The 26,042-nt window shown below is 37.3% G+C and overlaps 2 protein-coding genes across 3 annotated transcripts in view; both read right to left on the bottom strand.

Moving 5' to 3' along the window:
* Positions 1-26,042, bottom strand: part of Dally (division abnormally delayed protein) — a 279,160-nt gene that overhangs the window by 183,117 nt on the left and 70,001 nt on the right. Inside the window, exons 2-3 of one of the 2 annotated variants that reach the window (XM_076807204.1) lie at positions 19,223-19,503; positions 3,019-3,159 (exon numbers count right to left, since the gene is read on the bottom strand). In XM_076807204.1, the coding sequence (XP_076663319.1) occupies positions 3,019-3,159; positions 19,223-19,451 (370 nt within the window). In that variant the 5' untranslated portion in view covers positions 19,452-19,503. Of the gene's footprint in view, positions 1-3,018; positions 3,160-19,222; positions 20,122-26,042 lie in introns of those variants that run through there. The other variant, XM_076807203.1, reaches the window with a different exon arrangement.
* Mcm7 (minichromosome maintenance 7) lies at positions 21,633-25,575 on the bottom strand. The gene is made up of 10 exons (XM_076807195.1): positions 25,390-25,575; positions 25,091-25,299; positions 24,604-24,767; positions 24,348-24,528; positions 24,144-24,281; positions 23,343-23,528; positions 23,045-23,258; positions 22,480-22,957; positions 22,259-22,410; positions 21,633-22,178 (listed from the first exon to the last, which is right to left on the bottom strand). Exons 1-10 carry the CDS (start codon positions 25,427-25,429, stop codon positions 21,763-21,765), a joined length of 2,178 nt encoding a protein of 725 aa, XP_076663310.1. The 5' UTR covers positions 25,430-25,575; the 3' UTR covers positions 21,633-21,762.

The raw sequence follows: 26,042 nt of genomic DNA, 5'->3' as shown, positions 1-26,042 counted from the left end.
TCGATCGATACAGGCTAATTCGATGCAGTTTCTTACATCAAAAGACCGTGAAGGACCCTTTTAAAGATAATTAGTTATTTAAGTTACTCTTTGACTAAACTACATTATCTAATATCTGTTCGAATTACGAAATTTCCAACTAATAGAATATTCACTTTTCTGGCACCGATAATTCTATATTCTAGGTAACGTAACATACCTAAAAAAAATAAAGACACTAATGTCAAGAAACGATTTTCTTAAAGATTTACGTGCCCCACACACTTTTGTTTATTAAATTGCAGAGAGTTTAAATACGTTAAGTAATTGATTCACACTTCTGTTCGGTTAAATGGTTTATACTACTAGAAGAATATAAATTTAAACTATGTCTCTAAATTTCTTGTATAAATACTCCAATTAGAGAGGGGAGTCTGTTCGGAGTGACCTAACGAAAAATAAGCAGTTCCAGTAAAATCAAAGTGCAACTCCCCCTTGTCTCCACAATAAATATCTATATTTATATATAGATATATAAATATATATATTTATTGTGGAGACAAGAGGAAATCAATAAATAAAATTCCCAGTAATGCCCTTCCTTTTTAATATAATCGGGTGAAATTTAAGTGCTTATCCAATTTATGTAATCACATGCCTAGCCTACTTTTCAACATAAACAGCATATTTGTCGAGGCACTTGTCTAATTCTAACTGGCAAAAATCTAGGAAAATCATCCATGGGGATAAACTAAGGAACACTTTTTTTTCTTTCCCTTCACAGATGTATATATAATAATACCAATTTTTAAAGGCTCAACAAAAAGATCTAATAATTCACAAACTTTAACACATCGAAAGTCGAGATCGAATGACACGTCTCAATGGCAGATAAGGAGCAATGGAGGAGAATGAGATGAAAGAAGAGGGGGATGGAAGAAAGAGGGAGAGAGCGCACGTTCCAGTTGGCACGTAAAAATAGTAACCTCGGCTGGGTTTTGCCAATTTAAGAAACCGTTTCGCTCAATCCCATTTCTGGAACTCTCTGCACGGCTACAAAATGCTCCATTCGAACGATCTGTCGTTACTGTTCTCTTTCCTCATTCTACCCTCCGCCGTTTAGGGTCAACTTGCTGGTTATTGCTATCCTCCGTATCGACGCAAGGAATACACGCGCCTCATCAAAAATTCCAACCCTCGATAAACTGTACCGCCAATGCGAACCGCCTCGAAACCACTGGGGTCGAGTTCCTGAATAATTTTCGAGACTAATCGTAAGACGAATTTCAGGGGGGGGTCGAAATGTATATGCGTGCATACCTACCTTGTATTTGTAAAGTAAAGTGGTGCTGTAATCGAGCACTCAATTTATAGGAATAGCATATTAGTGTTATTAAAGTGTTGGGAAAGTAGTGGATACAATTTTGTCTACATTCCGAAACAGCAATTCGGAATAGCAAAGATATGTGTTTCGTATCTGACACTTTAGTTTGCAGAAAATTAAATTAGAAAGTCGCGTTGCATTCACGTGCTGCCACTGGGAACGATATGGTTCACTCTTCTACAACTCAGTTCTTCCATTTCTGTGTACGTTTACAAGTATTGATTTCTCAAGCATCGACAAATCTAGTTGCTCTATTGGATTTAAATACAAAACAATGGTGGTGAAAACATATGAAATGACGGTCCGAGGCGATTTCAAGTAAAATTTGTAACGCTTTTAATTAAATAATTAATTCATTTTTAGATATATATTCTAGTGTATACAACTGGTTTTTTAAATTTAAAAACCGATTTTCGAATTTTACAAATTTATAAAAAAAAAAATACGGCTTTTAAACCCGGTTTTTAAAAACCGACAAACCCCAGTAAAGTAGGAAATCACCCCATCGAACCTCTCCCGACCTGTACTTTTGGTTAAAGACAGAAAAATTGCTGAAGTGTTTGAAGAAATGAAACTTTGGCAGACAGGTTGGGTGCACGAAATATGGAACAGCACGTAAAATGGAACACCGCAAGATCTCGACAGGTATAAGTAATGAACTGAGCTGGGAACCATGTGAGTTATAACTTCCTTATAGACAGAAGGCAGACATATTGACCTTTGAGCTTCAGTCAAAAATCTGCCGTGGAAAGGGAAACATATTTGTTTTTCAAGGTGTTCAAAAGTTTCTGAAAATTCAGTCAAATAGTTGAATATGTTAGTGACGATAAAAATATTACTCTTGTATGATTTATTATTAAATATGTTTCTTTTTGATTCTTCAAAAGTAGTTTACCGTGAAATTTATTTTCCGCGTAGTATAATTCTTACTTTCGTGTCGAAGCAACTGGATTCAGGCGCGTCATTCACGTGCCCAACGGGGAAGTACATAGAAGACCAAGAAAGTTAAAATATATTGTAACAAATAAAAGATATTTGTATATTTGTGTCTTTTATTTAAATAAATATTCATTTTTAATAGCAAAAATAAATGTTTTTGAGTTTTCTTTACAAATTCCCTAGGTGTTCCACATTAGATACCATTTTTTCGAATCGCCAAATTGGACTCTTTTTACTTTTTCCACCATCATTTCAAAACATTTAAACTTTTACATCCTCAACTGTTTACATATGAATCTCAATTAATTTTATCGCACTTTCGACGTTGGTTTTATTAAATCAGAAAAACGTTTCCTTATTTTTGGCAAGCTTTTAAAATCAAGTGTTCCATATTACGTGCGGTTACCCTGTTAATTAACCAATGCCATTGCGTCTTCAATTGCAATGTAATAAAACAACTAAACTTATCACATTCTTGTTTAATCGTAAAAATTGTATCGACATCATGTAAACACGATAACGTTAACAACATGTTCCCAGGACCGATATCAATACCAGTTAATTTTTTTTTTAAATTAATTTCCTCGGTAACATCCCCTGCTTGCGTTTTGTTTTTATCGCACTCTGAATTTATCGCTGCTCCGTATATTCCAAACCTGATATATGCAATAAGGTTCAGTTATTCTGTTTACGGTGATGAAATAAACTAGACCAACCTCTCAGTGCATCCGCCGTTGTTGCTAGAAGGCCTTGCAGACTTCTACTGTGGTGATGAATCAAGTCGTGAAAATCTGCCCTGGCCTGATGTCTTAGCAGTTCTTCAGTCCCTCGATTGCAGCACAGACCATTGCAACTCGCTGAAATAAAATAAATCGTTCTTGAACACCGAGCACCTATGAGATTTTCAGGATTTATTACTCGAACGGCCATTGTAGTGTAGAAATAGAATATTATAATACTAATAAATACGGATTCTATTAACCATGCAATTATCTATATAGTATGTAGGGGAGTAGATGAAAATATGGGCCACTCTTTTTGTTTCGAGGCAGTGGTGGATTCAGGGGGGAGGGGCTCCCTCAAGGGAAAAATACTTATTTTAATTTGCAAAATATTATTTTAACTTAGCAATATGAGAGAAAATATGATAAATTGATACCCCCCCCCCAAAAAAAAAACACTTTCATTTAGCAGAAAAATATCGTGAAAGGTCCCTGGTTTATTTCTCAGACCTAGCCCCCCTCTCGAAAATCCCAAATCGGCCCCTGTTTCGAGGAAGACACATATTAGAAATGTAAAAATTGCATAAACAAATGGTGGAAGTGGTAGCTCATAGATCTGAGATAAAATTCAACTATTTTGAAGCTTCTACAAAATTTCGTCAGAAACATGGTTTCAGAAATTGGGTTGGTAATATGGACCAGAGCTGAAAATGTAGAAAAACACGTAGGAAATAGTTTTTTTTTATATAGATTTTGTATTTTAAGATTAAAACAAATTTTAAAATTCCAAAATTATTTAGACACAAAAAATTAAAAAATTTAAAATTGGAGTAAAAATCCCCAACAGGTTGACAATGAGAAGAGAGAATGAGGAACAGTAGAAAATAAATAATTGCTTAAACTTTTTTTAAAAAAAAACCCAACCACCCCTGTCCATTTTTACACCTTCTCCACGTGTAATATTTTGTAACAAATAATTAAACACAGTGCAATGCGGTCTCACTAAATAAAAATCTATATTGGATTAGACATGACAGTGTAAAGTTTCAAGGAAATATATTTTCCTCCATTCGAGTATTACTTTATTCGGGAATAAGGGTAGTCTATATTTTGTAAGTACACAAATTTGATCTATTACGGTTATAAGATTGTATAATGTTTGAACATCTTTTATGCATCGTTAGCGAAATGCACGACACGCTATATTTGCACAGCCCCGCTCAGTCATCTGCTGAGAATATCGTTCATCATTCGTTTATCCTCAAGAAAATAGTCCATTCCCTTTATGGATTTCATGTCCCGAATTTCGCAATTTTGCTGTTTTTATTGCTAAAAGTTTCCCCAGTAGATTCTTGGGGCAAAATAGCCGGCGTCATTATAGGAAAACATCTTCTGGAGAACGTGTCCTGTGATATTCTCTTTACTTTAGAGGAAACACACGCCAATCTTCATGTAACACGTATTAAAGTTGTATTAAAATCGAAAACTAAAGCAGACTGACCGATCCCGAAACGCAGAATGCCTCGTTTATTTTCATTTAGGGGAGTATACCCGTTTGAACCCTCGGAGAATGTGTACATTTTGCGGATTTTTTTACAACCCAACGGCTTGATAAACATTTTCCGTTTTTTCCCTATCTTTACACAGTATTATGAACTACTGATAAAAAAAGTTTCAATTAAAAAACTATTGTTTTTCGGAAGTTATGCATACATATCCGAAAGCCTCTCGATTTTAGACGGTGATGTCACTGTAGAGGCCGGAAAGGCAGCCTGATTTTGAGATTTTTTTCTGCGAGTATTGTGAATAGAATACAAAATTTGTTCGAAGGCCTTTATTGCACACACCTTGAAGTGTAATCTCAATTTTTTAAAAAAAATTTTAAAACTAAATGGCGCCGCCACAATTCAACAAAAGATGCTTCTTCTGAAAAACAGTGTTCCGTGGCCGGAAAGATTTCTCCTTCGATTTTTGACCTAGAACAAAAAACCGAAAATTTGTTAGTTCTATATAAGATTATCTCGGGAAGTACACGAGGAAATTAAAAAGTACTGATTTTTGTACGAATGGTTTGTGATTGAACAAAACATGGAACTGCCACAACCTCGAAATTGTTGAAACGTTTTATCTAATCACGCACCATTCTTACAAAAGACAGTATTTTTTTATTTTCCTCGCGTACTTCCCGAGATAATCTTATATGGAACTGAACAAGTTTGGATTTTTTGTTCTAGGTCAAAAATTGAAGTAGAAATCTTTCCGGCCGCGGAACACTGTTTTTCAGAAGAAGCTTCTTTCGCTGCCCTTGGGCGCCGCCATTTTGTATTAAAAAAATTACAAATTAATTTTGATCATACTTCAAGATATGTACAATAAACGCCTCCGGACTGATTTTGTATTCCATCCACTATACTCGCATAAAAAATTCTCAAAATGAGGCTGTCTTTCCGGTCTCTACAGTGGCATTACCCCGTAAAGAAGATAAACCATGATTTAAATAAATAACTTAACCAGGCTTGTCGTCGAACCTACCGCAACAAAATTAAAATCCTGAGACCTAAGACATGGAAAAAAAATTCCCAATAAAAAAATTCACTTAATCGATCGTGCTTATTTTGCTTGCAACTTTAATGTCGAGCCTTTACTGTACAAATCTGTTTTGTGCAATTAAAGAACACGAATCCTATCCTACAGCTGTCCAAAATCATTGAATGTTAACTATCATTTATGATTATAGTTCTACGCGTCGTACCTACTCAAAAACTAATTTACAGAACAAAGTTGTTCCGCTGTGACATTGCGTTTGTTGGGGCTTAAAACGACATTGAAAGTAAGTTCGTTCGGTACGACTGATAGCGTACAACTCATACTTACGTAACACGATTAAAACCATAAAGTAGCTACCCTACGTTCAACGTATTGCTGTGCTCTATCGAAAGTTTAGCGAAAAGAGCTCGCTGTTTTCGAAAAGGCCATAGACACTTAACTACTCGTTCGCCGTGAAATGTTAATCGATGGCGGAGCGAGGAGAAACGATTTCAATAATCGTTCGACAGTTCCTTTCTACAACCCAATTTAGCGTGGCATAAAAAAGTGAGAAGGACGGCTCGCGTCTCGTCGCCTCGTACAATTACGGTGCGACGGCGATTGCTGGATAAAATACGATAGACTCGCATCTATGTCGCAGGGGTCACGGACGGACAAATGGAACGAGGCTAACGGGACCCTCAAGAGGTCCTGGCTCGTTTCAATAGGTCCTTTTGGCCTCATTCTACTTTTCATCCACCTCTTCCTATCCACCACCGACCCGCTCGTCCTTACTGCAAACGTACGTGCGCCCCATTTTTCCAAACCTATTGCACCTACGTGCGCACGCGCAATAATTTGCTTGCATAAGTACCTACCAATAGCAAGCGTGTGTTTTCGTACAATTCGCGTTTCCTACGGTCAAAGCGCAAAATCTAGTTTCTCGAGAGTGGAAAAAAGTAGCGCGGTCGAATTTTTTGCATGAAAAACTTCTGCACGAAGAAAATGTGGGATGGGCGAGGTTTCTTAATAATATGGATTTAAAGTGCGATAGTTATATAGTAATTTAAAGTGGATGCTTCCTCCTTGCAATGTTTAAAACAAGTTAAAAACTAAACGTAAATCTTTTGTGTAAAATTTATAATACATGATATTTACAGCAAAAGAAACGTAGGAGATGCAATACTGCATTACACATTTATAAGTTTTTCTTTCCAACTGTGGGATAAAGAGGCTGACGATTTACAGAAGAATATATTAATAAGTATTGTTTTACTATATTAGCAAACAAAAATGCGAGGGAACTTCAGGACTATAGTCAGTACAAAATCAACTGGTCACGCAAGCCTAATTTTCCCACCGCGAGCCACGCCAGACATGACTCCCACCTTTATACCGTGCCAGCTTTGTACTCCATTCGCTTGAAGGACAGAGAAGCTTGCCTGCAGGTTAGCGCGAAAGGTGAGAGGTAATGTAGCGAGGTGGCCAAATAATATAATAGGTAAATTTCCAAAGGTAATTGCATAAAAATTCAGCAAATTGATAAAATCATTTTCCCACTTATAGGTACAAACGAATAATATGTATGACACGAAGACAATAAGGTGAATGTCCCAATTTCTGCTGATTTAAGAGGCAACTCGTCATAAAGAAGGTGTAAAAAATTTGTTTGCGTTGAAAATTTGCAGAGTAATTGATTAATTCTTTAATAATAAATCAACCGATTCAAAAACTATTTCGGAAAGACACTTCAAGATGTTTAACTATTAGTAATTTGTAATTAAATATATAATGCTGTAAATGTCCGTATTTCTGCTCATGAAAAATAGCGACACTCGTGCAACACTCGCGTAAATGTTTAAATAATTTAGAATTATTTTGTTGCAACTATAGTACAAACGTAACGTATATAATAATAAGAAAAATACGAAATGAGCAGAAATTGGGACATTCACCTTAGAACTTTCGTGTAGAATTCTGGCTGTATCCAATAAAACATTCGCTAAATATTTATACTGAAAGCATAAGTAGGTGTAAAAATATTTTTGTGCAGATAATACGTACCTACGTTGCACATAACTATTTAACAATTATTTGTGAGAGTGTTAAGCAAAATTAAGTGAACCCACATGCATAAATGGAGGTATATCGTGTTCATCTTTTTTTATCAGATGACTGCATCTACTGGAGAGAGCGATAAAAAGAACACAACACCTCGCACAGATATGAATTGCCTGCTGCGTCTAGATATGACAACTCCACGTGCAGTTTGATTTAATTCCTCTTGGAGTCGTTTAACGAACACCGCACAAAGACAATGATAAAACTACGCGAGCGTTTATGATTTGTGATAAATTCCTGGAATTGAAGCGAAAGAGTTAACTAATCACTGTTACTGTTAACTAATCATAAGCGAAATTAAATAGACCTACATGCGTGTGCTTTTATCATCGGATTGTTGTCAAGCAAAATTTATACGACCAACTTTGCGTTACGCTTTCCAAATAAAAATTCCATCCTTGTGAAAAAATGATGGACTACATCTCTGGGGGGAGTTCAAAATTACTGAACTCATTCAAAATAAATTAGACCGAGGAAGACTATGTTCACGCTCAAGTAGATGTTAATTAAATTAGGCAAGGAAATTAATGAAACTAAACAAGCCTGCAATTACTAATCCTGATTCATTAGTCTGTATTTTCGCATACAAGCCTTTTGTATTTTTGTACACTTTGCATCGAAAAAGGGGAGATAATTAAGACAGGTGTAAAACGGCGAGTCTACATCAACCCTGTTATTCGCCTGTGCTAATGAATCATTCGCAGACAAAATAAAAAGGATAAATTGGTGAATGGGTGCCCGATAGGTATGTCTGCCAGAAATATTAAACAATAGAAGGTTACGATGAATCATGAAAAATCGAGGCGAAAACAGAGAGAAAGGAGGTTTTTCTTGGTACCTGGGCGTTCTGTGTGGTGCTACCTAAGGTCGGTCAAGGCACTCATAGTGACGAATACAAAAAGTCTGGGGTGCGGAAAAAAGGGAAGGACACCGGGACGGTGTGTTTCGTGACAGAAACTTTACGATTCCACGCCGGTTTTATTGGAATTCCCCTCTCAGCTTCGAGAAAACGAAGACTTATCGTTCGATTTTTTAAGAGAACGTGTGGCATCGACATTCAGGGTAGAACTAATTTTGTTTCGGATAACGAAGAATAACTTAATTATTGTTGATTATATGTATATTAGGGCGGAGCGATACTATACATAGGCGAAAATTTAAATTTGAAGTTTCAGTTGGCCTGGGTGCGGGATAGTTGTCTTTTAATTAACCAAACACAACTGTAAAAACTTTTTGGAAAAATATTCATGTCTGCAGGTCCCTTTTTCTCCTAAAAATGATTATATGATTATATGATGATTTTTAGAAGAAAACAGAACCTGCAGACATTAATATTTTTCAAAAATTATAATACAATCACAATTTCAATAAAACTGTCAAAGTATTATGTAAATCGTTACACGGGTGACACGAACAAGACGATGTTACTTTTTATGCCTTGTTACAGCACTTCAATGCCCCTTCATTAAATTTGGCTTTTCATTTTCATAAACCTTAATGGTGCAAATTATTTACACTTTTACATAAAATATCCACGTTCCCTGTTCACCTCTGCTTTCCAGCTTCAACAAATACATATTCCAGCGTGGTGTGCAGCTCTCACTGTCGCTGTCCAAATAAAACGTACCAGGTAGGTACTAACAATAAATGTGAAGTGAAAATTTCGATAAATTTCTGTCATCTGTTGCCTATTACATAAAAATTCCGTCGACTGTTTCTCTAGGGTAAATAAAGTGACCCCCGTTTTGCCCTGTTTTTTAGTTCAATTCTCTACATACGTACAACCGTACAGGAATTGTTGTTCGAAGCTTTTCTGCTGTATTTTAATTCTCGTGAAAACACACGATCCGCGTCTCCAATAAAAATGCAATCAAAATTCTGACCCATCTATAAAACATTCCAACCCCCCCCCCCACCACCACCACCGCACGCATCCCCTTTATATTTCTATGAAATCGTGAGAATTTTTAATCAACGTTTTTTTAGCCAATTTGCTCACTGAAATATTTTCTATCCGAAACCTGTGTGACAACCTGACTGTCATTGCGGGATATCTAACGGCCTATTCGCGCATTTCGCTTATTTTGAAACTGTAATTTATAGTGTATCATGTTAGAGGTAAAATTACAGGTTACTCGAGAAAATGGCGTGATCCAAACTAATCTCAACAGAGTCTAATTAAACGATCTAAAAGAGGCGTACAAAAAACGAGACTGGTACTGATTTTTGCTTGTCGCGTATGTATATTGGGTGTCTCAGAACTACCGATAGCAAGCTCAACTCGAATAATAGACTTCGTAAAGTCAAGAATATTTTAATAAACGGAAGTCGATGGACTCGTTGTTTTTAAAATATTCATTCTTTGCTAAACAATTTTTTAAACGGTCTCGAGTTTTAATAAATATGAGAAGCTGTTTTTAATACTCATAGGAATTGACAAAGGAACTTCCTGAGAGCTAGGGTTTATACAAAAATCGACTTTTGAAAAAAACGGTTTTCGAATTTTCACAAAAAAATATGACTAAAATAGAAAGTAAATATTTTTACTTGTTTTAAAAGTATTCAGTTTTTTAATATTTATGGAATTACAAAAATAGAACAAGAAATATACTCTATCTACACAAAACCAAATAAATAAAAAACATTAAAATAACGAAAATCCGTACAAATCTGTACAATTTTTTGGTTCATTTAATATCTATGGATCTACAAAAATATAACCCAATAAAATACACTGCATACAAAGTCAAATGAAAAAAAAATAACTAAAATTCGGACAAAATATAAATTATAAATCTTTATTTCATTTAGTATTTTCTTTCCGAAAATATGAACTCATGAAGATTATTTTTAGAGTAAACTGTTACCTACTACAATATCCTTGTGTCTGAGGCGATTTCAAGTAAAAATTATAACGCTTTTAATTAAATAATTAATTCATTTTTGCATATTAATTCTAGTATACAAAACCGGTTTTTTAAATTTAAAAACTGGTGTTCGAATTTTACAAATTTATAAAAAATACGCGTTTTTTAAACCCGGTTTTTAAAAACCGACAAACCCTACTGATAGCTCATTAGATACTTAATAGAACACTCATTAGATACTTAATTCAGTATACAATTTTTCTAAATTTTTGAATAAGAATTTAAGAGCACCTTCAGCAGCACCATTAATAATATCGAATCTTCTGTGCTGTGATTTTCTATTGGAATTCATATAGGTTCTAATGTTATTAATAAGATGTATTATAAATTGTAGATGTGGTTATATATACACGTTCGCGATTAACTAGTAATACATTCATTTACGAAAATAAATCAGATTTATAATATTTTTCCTAGACTTAAGTTTCTCGAGAAATTATATTATTTCTCGAGAAATAAGAATTTAGCAATTATAAAATTTCTCGATAAATTCTCGGAAATGCTTTCTCGAGAAGGAACACTAATCCCTAGAATTTATTTTCAAAATTTCCAGATTCCTAATAAATTTTCTAAATATACAACCTACTGATCCACCTACAGATCTCTGGAACTTGCAAACTGCGTTTAATATTCACCTTTCCAAAAAATATTAGATTACTATACAGCGAATGCCATCATACACAGAATCTTTAACTTTCAACCAAAAAAACCGAAAATCTCGAAAACAATTAATCGATGGTCTCGCGTTCATTCAAACATTTTTATTATCCTTATAAGCTCTATTAATCAGCAAAATCTGTATATGTAGTTCTGACACACCCTGTATATATATATGTAGGTATATCGGTCCTCTTTAATGTCTCGAGGACAAGAATCCTTGTACCTGTGCGACGAGTTCCGCCCTGAATCATTCGAAATGGCGGAGGCGCCACGAATAGAGATAGAAAAGGAGGAAAAAGAGGAATAAAAGGGACCGACAGTGAGAATGCCTCGGAAGAACGGTTTACGATGCGTCAGGGTGTGGTGCGGTTCATCGCGGTTCAAACTTTCAAACGTCTCCGTTCTCACGGCGTTCGCGTCACGTCGTTTTTCCCTTTTCTTATGGCACATCCGCGCATAAAGAATTTTAAATTATACACGTTCGAGATATGATTGCAGAAAATTGAAATTTATAATTGCAATCCGAGAGCAGTCTAGATTCTACCTCTAATTAGCGAGTCTTACATGTTGAGCAAATTATCAGAGGATCTGCTCCAGAGCTGGAACGGGATGTCCTACGCTTTAGAAGTTGTTACATGTTATTATCAGTTCGATATTCAGAGACTGAATAAAAACAGATTTCTTTGCAGATTTATTCTGAATCTAAAATGCCGTGCTCAACGTGTGCCACTGTTTGCGGTGGACTACTCTATTCTCTTGCGTTAAAAAATCTGTGGTAGTTGCTTTAATAAATGCATTTTCAACAAGTTGCTTTTGTTTGAAAGAATATTTGAAACTCTAAGGGGGTAGTAATTTCTGAGAAGGAAGGAGGTCGATTAAAAGATCGATTGTTGTTTGGAATCTTTAGTTATTAGGAAGAATAGCTGTTGATCCCTGACGATTTACTGAACTCCGTTATGCTGAGTTTACACCTGACGAGTGCTCGGCCGAGTGAGCCCACTGGGCCGAGCACTCGCCTAGTCTGAACGCATATTCTAGTACTCGGCCGAGTAATCCGGCGGGGAAGATTTTCACTCGGCCGAGGAGCAGACCGATGACTCGGCCGAGTCACTCGTCAGGTGTAAACCTCCTACCTTTACTTCAGAGACTGTTTCCGATCCACGATATCAAGTGCGGTGCAACACTTCTTTGCTCTGCTACTTCGTCCAGCTTTTAAGATGTTATTGTAAATGAAATGGAGCCTGAATGATCCGATGTAAGTGGGCCCAAACCAGCGAATTATCAAGATTCCCGAATTAAACTAAACACGCATATCTCACGAACATTCAGTGCAACAGAAAATACTTTGAACAACAAAAAGCTATCCACAAAAAGAACGGTGCTAGCGCTATCTATTTTCCAGCAGAATTCGGAATCTATGCCGAAACTCGGTTTACCGAGATTCGGTTCACTGATACGTACCCACTCCGCTGTAATACTTTTCCCATACTGACTAAACAGCAATCATTTGAACTTACACAGCAGTGAGATAAATCCTCTGAACAACAATTTCGACTTAAAAATACTATGAAATAACGGTCTTAAAATATTGCAATATAAAAATGAACCTTTTATACCGAATCTGCCAAGAGTTCTGATTTATTTCGGGGCATTTAGATTTATTTCCAACTTTAGAATTTTAAATATCGTAGCATTTAAAATAATATAAAAATAATTATGGGGCAGTGACGAAAATCATGTGCTTCGTTAATAAATCACTTGCCTTATAATATGAAAAATAAAGAAGGTATTAAAGAGCTAAGCTGCAGTGACTGGTACCACAGAATCCATCAGTGAAAGTCAATGTTAGCCTTAACATTATCGAAAGTGTACTTCATGCTTTTCTGAACAAGGTAAGGCAAGTGACATAACACGTGTTAAACTCCAATTTACGGTATTTCTAGGTTTACCATTCCACACACCGAAGCGCGAATAAAGCGCATCAAGTTCGGACCAATAAGCAGCAGTCGACCGCCAGAGAGTCGAGTTCCCCCATCTTCATTCCCGTGTAAGTTAAAGATCAATCTTTAAACACGCCGCGCCCTAACACGAGAGCATAACTGCGGATAACAGACAATAGGTACAGCAGTAGGGTGGCTCTTATTTACTCTTGGTAAAAATTGTTTTCAACATTTTCTTCGGAGCCCCCTCCAGAATATTTCCAAATAATTAAAAAAAAAAAGTAGCCGTGTAAAGTTTGAGCTCGATCGGATAACGGGAAAGGGTGCCCCTGGGCCCTTAAACATTTTAATTATTATTTAACAGCTCGCGAAGTCGATTTTATATAATATCCTCAAAGTTATTGATTAAATAAAAAAATATGTCAAACAAAAGTTGTAGATCCGTACAAGGAGCATCTTTTATGTTCTATTACTTTTTCTTGTGCGACAAACGGTTTTCGAAAGAAGTCCGAAAAACTAAAAAAAACTTTTTCCCCTCAAATTTTGAAAGTTTACGCTTCTAGAACACTTTTTAGAAGGCGAACAAAAAGAATGGGATTTTTATTTTCGAGGACTATTTTTTAAACATTTATTGGGGAGGGCATATACCGAAATATGCGAAAAAAAATCTTATTTTCAGTGTCTGATATGTCACGAATGTTTCCTGAAAATTTGAGACCGGTATTCGTAAAAATATAGAGTCTATTTTTTTGCAAATTTCGGTCCCAAATTTTCATCCAATACTAACAATAGCTTTTCAAAAATGAATCACAAACATGTATCGGCTACTTTTGAGGCTGTTACACGAGATTCGCCCCTAAATTAAGACCTTTAACTTCATTGTACTCCAATTGGATACCCTGCGGATGATTATCTCTCCCCATTTTCACCGTTAGGTGTGATGTACGGCAATTGACGCACGGAAGTGCATAAAACCGGAAGCTACATCAGCGACCCTTCGCCCTCGATTCGACGAGTGGTTACAGTCGTGTAAAGTGGGCTAGGATACGATCGTTCGAAGAGAGAGAGAGATAGAGAGAGAGAGCCATTCGTTCATTCAGCCTCTCGCGACCGCTAATAGCATACCAGAAATCGGCATGCGATCGGTTTAGCGGATAATACTATGTGACTCGCGATTTCGCAGCCTTCGAAACCTGCTCGTGCCACGCGACAACTTCTCTGCCCGTATACATACAGAGTATCTCTCTGGTACAATTCAGAAGCTGGTAACTCTGCATAAGAGGATGCACCCAAACTTACATACAACACACTTGATTCTGATTTAACAGGGTCTAGAAAAAAATTAAATTCTCTTTTTGCACGATTCGTTTTAATCTAACACGACACAATTTTGCCTCCTTAAAAATCTTCACTTAACTTTAATTGTAACAATTAATCCCACTTATTTTTCTAGGAAATTGTTATGAATTAAAAAAACGTTCTTAGAATTTGCGTTTAAGGCTGCTGCACACTCTCAAGTAAATGACTCGTCTGCTTTTTACGACTTCTTTCAAGCGTGTGTAGCGGCAATCAGTCTTCCATTCCGACTTTATCTCGTAAGTGACGCAATCAGAAAAAAATTGAGGTAGAGGCTTGACGATTTGTTTGTATGATTGCACAGGATTGTGGTCTGGATACAATGCCCAATTTTGTTCATACGCACGGTAGCTTTTTCTGCGCGGATTTTTTTGCGGACCGGAATTTTAATTTATGGGCTGAATTTGTTATTCCTGACATTGATTTACAATAAAACGTTTTTTTTTTTAAATTTGATGTACTGTTTATTAGTAATATATACACAGTAACATATACCTACATATTATAATATAAACAGGTATATGTATGAAAATTTTTAAAAATGATCGTCGTAATCGACTCGATGACGAACGATTAAACAATTGTATTAGAAACCACTTAAAAGGGCATTAAACAAAGTACCAAATAAACAGTTTTCATTTTTTTTATCATAATTAACAGAAATGAGAAAAAAATAAATAAACGTAAAAAGAATGTAAAATTATACAACATTAGAAAGGGATAATTCTATCTTATTTTTTGGTGCAAAATGCATTCGGATATCTTTTACAGTTCAAAACATATATATGCCAATGTTCAGGCGGATCGCAGGTCAGCGGCTGGCGGGCCAGATGCGGCCCGCGGGTTGCTCATCACTGACAAGGTATCATCCCGAACCCGGAAATTCAAAAAATTCTGAAACTTCGCGAATATGTATGGATTTTCCTCCTGATTATAACGCAAATTTTTCTTTGTCGCCCAAATTCACTCTAAAGGGGTGTAATTGACCCCTGGAAACCCGGTTATTTCCCGATTTTTTGTTATAACTCGTGAACTGTAAAATAATTGTTTTACCAGATGATAGATCTAATTAAAATAAGTAACTTTTGTCTTAAAACTTTTTTTCTATCTCTTACAGTTCGCGAGTTATAACGCAAAATCGGAAAATAGCAAAATTTTCAGGGGTTAATTCCACCCCCTTCGAGTAAATTTGGGCAGCAAACAAAAATTGCGTTATAATCAGGAGGAAATCCCCTACGTATTCACAAAGTTTCAGAATATTTTGAATTCTCGGGTTCGGGATCTTCCCTTGTGAGCTAGAGCACGGTCGAAAAATCATGTGTCTCTCATTTTAAAAGTTGCTCGCTTCTTATGCTGCACTTTGATTAGCCCCAAGCTCGTGCAACACTCGCGTAAATGTTCAAATAATTTAGAATTATTTCGTTGCAACTACAGTACAAACGTAACGCTTATAATAATAAGAAAAATTCGAAATGAGCAGAAACTGGGACATTCACCTTACGTGAGAAAGATCAATGTAGGAAGCGACCCCGGGCTGTTATTATAATTAGAAGATCAAACTTTTTAACGAATAATTGCTCACGTTTAGAGAACAATTTGTCTGCTATGTTGAAAGGTTTATTGAATTATTTAAATCTTTAAAGATATGTTCATCGACATTGGCTAAAGGTGATTGATCTGGCATCGTAATTTTACACAGGCAATTAGTCAATTTGTACTCGACGCAGCGTAGAATACTCAATTGGCGGTAGATTCCAGCTAACAACGCTGGTTAACAACGCGGAAAACTCTACAGGAATATCGACCGAATTGCAGGCTACCCTGCAAATGTTCATTACGTAATCACGTTTAGGGAAAATTGGATAGCGGATAAATTTATTCTATGAGAAGTAACGTTCGTTCATTTTAAGTATTAAAACGGTAAAATTTATTGATCAACGATCCTCTGGCAAAGACTTTTTAATTCTGTTAATATTCCTCGTAACTTCAACTCGATGCATCAGATTAAACACGCAATTGTTTGCTCTCTAAGGGTGTATTGCACCTATCTTCAAAACCATACCAAGTTGATGAAAATTTGTGAGATTGTTCTTTCTAATCTTCCTGATGTGCTCCAAAAATTTTAAACGAATTCACTAATTAATTGCTGAGTTATAACGATTTTAATTTCCACTGATTTTACACGTACTCTTATGGAAAGAGGCGACCTTTACAAATAAAACAGCTGAAAAAATGTTGAAGATATACTACCAATGTTTTCAATTTTTTTTTACATGTAGTATACGGGTGGATGAAAATATCTGCCAAGTTTCAATTGTTTTCACTAGACCGTTTTGAAGAAGTAAATTATTACTTGAGAAAATTGTGCATTCAGGGCATTTTCACTGCCAAAAGTTTTGCAAATAAAGCTTGAGAAAGCATTTGTAAAGTGAAAAATACCTTCCCAGGAGTAAAAATAAGATTCCAACTGTTGTTCGAGTTCCTTACATCTAGAGTTACTATGCGTAACATGAAGATATTCAAGTACTTCAAGTTTCATATACTTTTGTCTAATATTATACGTCCGATACATCCTTAATATAACTACAAAACGTACGATGAAAAGTAAGTACTTCATGTTTTGCCTACTTTTTTTCCATTTGCAGTACCATGCAATTAAAATTCATAATTGGCTTTTTTTCTTCAACTTTAAGAGTAAGCTTCAACTGTACGCTTGTACCTTTACTATTTTAATAAAAAAAAATCGGAAGACGAAGTAAAACATTCGTAGAATAGATTTCCCTTTTGAAAAACATCATCCCCTTATTTGGGCAGCGATATGAAAATTGGTGCGTGTTATTATAATATTACGGGAACATTATTTCGCAGTTCTAAATTATTTTAACGACTTCGGTTTAAAATAAAAAAAAAAACGGGAAAAGTAAAAAAAAAATCTCTTACAGGTAAAGGTTGGTCATTGAATTTGATGGAATAACCATTTTTGCCATTGCTACGAGCTAATATCGATTCTAAATAAGGAATTTTTCAACTAATAAATAACCAAAATGCTATTTTTATCGGGCAAAAATTCAAAGTACCTTCTTACTTATTGTACTTCTGTTAATGAATCAGATCTATCTTTTAGATAATTACTAACTTTAAATATCCCTTTTACAGGCGCCCGTTTCGCCCACTTATCCTGCTTAAACTTTCTTTCGCTATGCGTTTTAAAACTTTAATTATAAAATTAATTAAGTAGTGAAGTGCCTGCGGTTCGTTCCTGATTATAGGTACCCCAATGAAGAATTTTACTAGGGTACCTATAATCTACTATGTTTAAGGAGTAAATCGCACCCTTATTGTCTATAACATCAACCTTAGAACTGCAGACCAGAGTGATTTCCCCCATTTTTCATCGTCAGAGTAACCAACAAACTAAATATTTTTGCGGGCAATGTAACTCCAAAAATATTCAACTAATCGACATGACCTTGTGTACGGATATTTGTGAACATTTTCTTCACAGAGCTTAGCTATTGGTATAATGATATTGTTTAAATAAATAACTGTTTTTACACATCTAAGGCAAAATTTCGTTGGAAAAAGTGAACCTTTTTTTCAAGAGGCCGCCATTTGTTCAATTTTGCATCTTTTAAGTTATGAATTTATAGGATTCGTGCGCGCACTCGTAAACTAAACAAAAATTGTTCGATGTTTGGTTTCAGATGAATACAGTAGACGCTACGTTGCCCGCAGTGGAAGAATTGCGTCGCCACCGGGCTGGACATAAGCCCGTATAACTCCGTTATTTGCCGCTCTTTTTTAATACAAATTTTTTTTTATCTACCTTAATCTGATAATAAAATATCCTGAAAGTTTCAGAAAGATCGATTAAGTACTTTCTTCAAAAAAAATTCCCGAAAAATGCCTCGATTTTCAGCTAGTTACGCCAGGCTGCCCACTAAAGTCTATACACTATGGTGACCAATGGCTCCGACGGTTTGGAGTAACCTACGTGACCTGAAACTAACAAATGAGTGGCATAGATTCACCATCGGAGCGTAAAAATTTGGCCTACATTTTGGGAAAGACTCGAATCGTCCGTCAGCCTAAAAATTTTAAAGAAGGTAAACATTCCAAGGTTACCTGTAGCGTCAAGTTTTCGATGAATACCAACGAATATACGGTAAGCCGCACACCGCAAAAGATTTCTACGACTTAAGACAGATTTATCGGTCTCACGTCAATTGAAGTAGGTTTTCACAAGTCCTCAAACGAGGCTATTTGATGCAATAGCATTAAGTGTCGGTTAACGTAACGACTCTCGAGGACTACCAAATAAAACTTCGTAATTAGAATCAAGCGGGTATAATCAAGGCTTCCAGTTCGTTCCCTCCAATGGCGAGCGAAACACCGCCAAGTTTCCTCGATTCCCGGCATCCCCCACTGAAATGCGGATTATTAGAACGATCCGCCAACGTGACAGCGCCACGCCGGGTAATTCGAAACGTAAAAGCTTCGCCCCGATTCGATAAGATTACTTCCGCTGAATTCTGGCGCGATCCTAGTCGCCTCGATAAACTAATCGAAGAATCGAAAACACTCGCGCACAGCTTGGCACACCGCAGATCGTAGAGGGGGCACCGGTTGCCTTTTTAATCTCTGTAACAATTGAAATCGGTCACTTACTTTTCGCCGCGTCCTCCGGTGTGCTTCCCTTGGTAATCGTGATCGTGATGTTCTTGCTCTCGAAGAACGGCTTCACATGCTCACAGTCGGCGGACGAGTCGGTATCGTTCTTTGGACGTTCGGCGGAGCGCGGCGATCGGGACGAGGCAAAATCGGTGCAGCCCCCCAATAGTATCAGGATCGACACAGGTGCCAGGACTGCGCGGCGGTACCTCTGTATTATTTTCATTTTGGCGGAATGGTCCGAATCACGGAAACGGCCGGGGGAAAACAGGAACCGTCTGGGGCACCGGTGAGTTCCGCGATCGTGATCGTGAGAGAAAGAAAGAGACACAACGGGGGAGAGAGAAAGAGAGAGAGAAAGAGAGTGAGAGAGCGAAAAGGGGGGGGGGGGAGAGAAAAAGAGAGAGGGAAGGACAGGGTACAGAGCAGCGAGACGATTCAATTCCTCCTCCTACTCCTTAGTCGCGTATTCGGCACGATCGTTCGAAGAGTCACCAACCGCCAGACAAGACGCGGCTCTTCTTCTTTCCCCTTGCTCCTTCGAATCGGCCACCCTCGCTGTCAAACGGCGGGGCGATAAAGACGGGCGCGGGTGTTACTGCTGCGTGATCTCGAGGAGGAGCACGAGACGTGCATTTGATGCGATCGCGCGATGGACGGACAGACGAGACGACGGCTCTGGTAATCACGACATGTACTGCCGAGATCGCGCGCGCGACACCGTGTTATGGCCCGCACACATGCACACCCGACCACTTCGGGTACACCACAATAATGAGCACACACATGCACGCACGTTTAACCGCACGCAAGCAAGCATGCATGCATGCACAACACGACGCGCGTTCCACGAGTGGCTCGATGCGACTGAAGGAAGGCCGAGAGCGGCACCCGCGTATTCACACAATTCGACCGACCGACGGCTCTCCCACTACTATCGCGCTCCCCCTCCCCCCGCCCCTCGCCGACATTCGTTCGCTACCCTATACCCGCTCCCACCTAACTTTGAATCCGCTCCGAACCACTCGCCCACCCACTCGCTTACCTACCCGAACGACAGGTACCTTCCTCGCGGCGGTGCTCTGATGCCCTTTGAAGACGTCGTGTGCCGCCACCGGCTATTGGCGGTTACCCTCTGTACAGGATAACCCACTTCTTTTCATTCAACCCCTTAAGCGGGCAAAAACAATTTTCGCTTGTGCGCTGGTGAAGAACGAAATTTGACACCCCAATGACACACGGTCTACTCGTAAGGCCTTACCTTATTATTCTACAGAGATTCTCGCTCGCTGACGTGTACAAGCAATTTTATACATTGTGGAGAAATATCCACGAAAGTGGCAAAACTACTGTGCAGAGATGAGATATTGGATTGGTAAAGGAATGCTGGTCTGATTAACGTATAATAGTTGGTTAGAGTCTAATAGTCCTACCTCCTGCCACGCGGATTCTCGTTATTGACCGAAACCGTCACATCTACAAATCGAATCGCGTTGAAACTGGGGTCAAGAGGAATCAACGGAGTTGATTGCTCCCTTTGCAACTGCTCATCCCTGCACAGCAAACAATACTTCGGAACACTCTGCATCACCTAGTTGCACAATTTTTGGTGTATCTGTTGTAAATCGTTTTAATTGTCTTGGTGTAGTTGCAGTGGCGGATTTAACAGGGCGGCTGATGAGCAGTTGCCGCCTGGGCCCCTGCCCAGAAGGCCCCCCAGGGCCCCATCTCCAAAAAAAATTATGATTAGGTGTAGGTATCCAAACACTATGTTTTTTTTTTTAGTTCTACTACACTTGCCCAGTTTTTAGTAATAAACCTCTTCATTTTCCCGAAGAAATGGGCTTCTCAGAACGTTTGCCACCTGGACCTTTTTTCTTAAATCCGCCACTGTGCAGTTGTTATGGATGCAGAATCCTTATATTTTTTCAATAATTTTTGCATAATTTCCATTCAGAACTGTACGTAACGATGGATATAATCTCTGCATTCTATACCATATTTATATAGTGCTTCGAAAAGACTAACTTGTGGCTTTTCTGCTGGAGCATATTTCTAACAAAGGAAAGACCGAGACTACGCGAATTTCAACCAAATTTTGGCGCGTGATAGATCTTTACCAATGAAGACCTTTGTCAATTATTCTAGCCGCAGATGGCAACTCGAATTCGAAAAAAATGAAGGTTAAGGTTGAGAAATAGCCGTTCAGGCATTTAGGTACCTGTGCGCAAGATCCATTAACCACAACAGTTGTGGCGCAGCGGTAAGCAACTTTAACTATCTGCGCCCAAAATACAAGTCAAAAGTATTCATTGCTAAAGATCTACCACCCTTCAAAATTTGTTTGAAATCCACGGGGGACAGATCCGGTCCTCCCCTTGTAACTATGTAGTTTCTAAGATGATAGTTAGAATAGTAACGTAAGAAATTTATTTATAAAAACAGATATAAATATGTAAGAATACTTTCGAAAGTATCAAGGTATAAAAAATAATATCTTACATATCGTCACACTAAGTATACTGTAGACAGAACAATTAAATAAATGTAATTTGTGTTCTTGTTTGATTCACTTGCCACACGTTTAGCGCCTCGTATTCCTCGATGCAATCGTTGATCTGATCAGGCTTAAATCCTTTGCTGGTGCATCGTTCCAGAATATCCGATACCTTGACAGTTTTCTTATCGCCGGCTAGCTCTCTGATCAGATGGAAGATTCGATTCATTGGATTTTGCTGTGCGTTTGTTGGCAATGTTTCGAAGTAGTTAATGGAATGCTTGGACATCTCGATTAATCTGTTCGCCTCCATGACATCGTCCTTGTGAACGACATTTGCTAATCTTAGTCGCGCTAGCGCAGTTGCCAAACGAAGTAGACCTAGTAAGTTACGTGCAGACGTGAAAGTTTTATCCTGGCTATTACGCGCCGCCCTTCTCATTTCCACATACGAGTCTGAGGATAATAATTAAATAAGAATATTATAAATATCATGTTATTGCATTGATACTTACGAAATCCAATAAAACACTTACCAACAATGTATTTCGTTAAATCCTCCGGGACAACAGGCTGTTTTGTTTTGCACAAAGTAATGTATTTTCTAATCAAATTCATATCGAGCGCTTGTGATTCCATGGGAGGTTGTATGCAATGTTGATGAACATAAGTGATGTGTTTAGCCAATCTGAATAAGTATGTTAGTTACATTATTGTGTTACAAAGGAATATTGATATATATTATGTAAATACTAACTTTAAATCGTTACTACGATCTGCTCGATCTTGAATCAGCCATAATAAGTCAAATCGCGACAATAAAGCAGCAGGTAACTGAATATTTTGTTCAATCGTTCTTTTTGGATTATATCTGCCGTAAGCTGGATTTGCAGCGGCTAATATCGAAACTCTCGCATTTAAGCGAGTCGTAATTCCGGCCTTGGCGATCGATATGGTTTGTTGTTCCATCACTTCGTGAATAGCTGTTCGATCTGCATCAGCCATTTTGTCAAATTCGTCGATAGAACAGACCCCTTCGTCAGCTAATACTAACGCTCCACCCTCAAGCATCATTTGACCTGTTAGAGGATCTTTCATAACAGTGGCAGTTAAACCAACACCGGATGATCCTCTGCCAGTCGTATATTGAGATCGAGGTGCCAACCTCGTTATAAATGAAAGTAATTGCGACTTAGCTACTCCTGGATCGCCCATTAAACAAATATTGATGTTACCTATAATAAGTAATGCACATCAACATGTAGAAGTAATCAAACCAATATACACATAGTATTATATGTATAATTATATAAAAAATGAACCTCTAATTTTAATATCCTCTCTGTGCTTATCTGTTCCACCAACAAGAAGTAACAATAGGGCCTTTTTAATATCTTCAAGGCCATAGATTTCTGGAGCTATGGATCGAGCTAAATTACCATAAAAATCATCCTCCCTTAATATAGACAATTCTGCGTCTGTCAACTCAGCGCTAGCGTCATCTGCGCTTTGCATATTCATAAAACAAGTGATTCTCTAGATCGTACAAAATATTTATGCTCAGTTAAATAATACATATCGCCAATTATAGACAACGTCGTCGAAACTGCCAACTGGTACCTGCGCATCTAAGTATGTTTCATTCAGAAGAGCTGCACCAACTCGAGCAGTGAATCCGGATTTTATTATAGGTAAAAAGATACCCGTAATAAGAACATGATCACCAGGTAAAGCCTTTCTCGTTGTTTCGCCTCTACAATAAACTGTTAGACTTCTAGGGATATGACCTACGGGAACTTGGTCGCTCTGAAACAATGATAGTAATTATTATAACACGTCAGTTACCAATACTAACAAGGGGAGGACACCATGAGGTACACACCGATTTTGATGAGCCTTGGCACGATGGATCTATGTCGAAAATAAGTAAATATTTTAAGGTGTCCGAGCGCTTCTGCCAATGGGCTTTAATAATAGAGATATTTACATGAAAATTATTAAAAATTTCATAGTGGTCGTGGGGTTTTAGTGGGTAAAAATCCCACACTACCCTGGCGCCCCGGGGGATTCCCCTCTGAAGGAGTCGGGGAGCCTTTTGAAAATTTCCCCAAGTTAAAAAAAAAAATTATAAAGTTTTTTTTTAATGTGGAGACATCTTCAAAAGGCATCCCAACACCTCCACAAGGGAATCTCCCGCGGATGCCAGGGTAGCGTGGGGTTTTTACCCACTAAAACCCCACGGCCACTATGAAATTTTTAATAATTTCTATGTAAATATCTCTATTATTAGGGCCCATTGGCAGAAACGCTCGGACACCTGTTTACTTATTTTCGACATAGATTCATCGTGCCAAGGCTCATCACAATCGGTGTCTTCCTCATGATGTCCTCCCTTTGTAAACATTTATACATAAACATTACATGTTCTTGTATTTTTAATTCTTGAAACTTCACAAATTTCGATCCTCTCGTTTGCATATCTAGTACACCGCCTGATTTATTTATACGGCAATCATCGCTGGGACATTGTCGTAGCGGCATATATTTCAGGGATTGTACCTAAAAGTCTTAATGTCAGTAAACTTTCATTTAGAATTAAACTTTACCGTGTTACTACTTCCTTACCGGCTGAAACGTTTCAGCACCACATTGATCACACGTATACGTGGCAACGACAAGCAATGGCATTACGTCGCTACATTTAGTTACTATACCTCGCACTGTAACTAATTTTCCAATTTTGTCCGCTTTTATATCTCTCACTGAGTATGTTTTCGCAGCATCGAAATCTTTAAAGTATACCTCGCTAAAAATATATAAAAATATATGAATGGAAGGAAAGTTTATATAAAGATAAAATAGAAACACATATTCAACGTACAAGCGTCTCATAAGTTCCGGAGCATATTTATTCCTCGGGTCACGTTGGTCGCCAAGATGTCTATTACGACTTTCCATCAACAATCTATGTTCAATATATACGTCTAGAGCATCTTTTGGTGGTACAGGTCTTTCTTTGAAATCGGGCAACATCTCTTGAATAAGCTACATATATGTAAATATATATTTTTTATTCATTATGATAAACGAAACTTAATCTCAAACTGTTTTATAGAAACATATAAAATCATATAACTGATTAGACGTTAGGGCGGAGTGGAAAATTTAAATTTGAATTTTCAGTTGACCTAGGTGCGGGATAGTTGTTTTTGATTAACCAAACACCACTGTAAAAAAAATTTGGAAAATATTCATGTCTGCAGGTTCCTATTTCTCCTAAAAATGATCATATAATCATACCAACTGAAAATTCAAATTTACATTTTCGCTTATATAGTATCGCTCCACCCTATCAGGTGTGTACTTACTTCTAAAAGTAGATTGATATATCTTCGAGTATTGCTTGCAATAGATATCGCTAATTCATCATCAAATTCATGAATATCATCTAGCTCTATGATAAATTCTACTTGTTCACGATGCGCTACATTAGTGAGTTGCTTTCTATATTTGAATGATTTTTCACCAGTCGTGTCATTTATTACTACAAACTCGGTTAAGAACGTCTTTAATTGCTCTAGTATAACATGCAAAAATAAATATGTTTAAATTATAAAAATCTTGATACAGATTCAATGGTTAGAGAGTAATTGATATAAGCTCTCACCTCTAGCTTTCGTATAATCCTGCGCTATTTTTGGTGGCATTTTTGTAAATTTACTTCTACAACCAACTTCAAATTTAATTTACACAGTTCGTTTTTCTGAATAAATCAATCTGCTAGAACTACAATATAACGTTAAACACGATTACTGTTCATTAAGTTATCCTGTGCTCTTCCCGCCTAAACTGAGCCGGCTGTGGCCGAATGTTTACGGCTCTCTACATCAGGGTCGCCAACTTGAAATATTACGTTCAAGCCAAATACAAAGAGGAGATATAATAAGAGGCGTCACTCGTAGGGATGGAGTGCAAAATCACTAACAGTGATTTATCACAGTGATCGCCGAATCATGATCACGGTCGTGAATGAAGTTAAATCACGACCGTGGTCATGATTTTTTTAACATGAGTGAATTGTTTACTGTCATCGTAATTCTTTATCTTGATTGAATAATTTTTTATAAAATACTTCAATATAGCTTGTGTTACAGTCAAAGCGTGCTAATTCAGCGAATATATATCTAGTATATACATTCATAAATAGTCAATGTGTGCACGCACTGATTTGATTGGCTAAAGTATTCACATATACATTATACTTTTTACCTAAAGCGAAGAAATATTCGTTAATTTAAATAGATCAAGAACGATTACATT

This window comes from Andrena cerasifolii, chromosome 2, assembly GCF_050908995.1.
Source record: "Andrena cerasifolii isolate SP2316 chromosome 2, iyAndCera1_principal, whole genome shotgun sequence".
Lineage (NCBI taxonomy): Eukaryota > Metazoa > Arthropoda > Insecta > Hymenoptera > Andrenidae > Andrena > Andrena cerasifolii.
The sequence above is the reverse complement of the archived record's forward strand: the minus strand, read 5'-3'. Positions and strand labels throughout refer to the sequence as shown.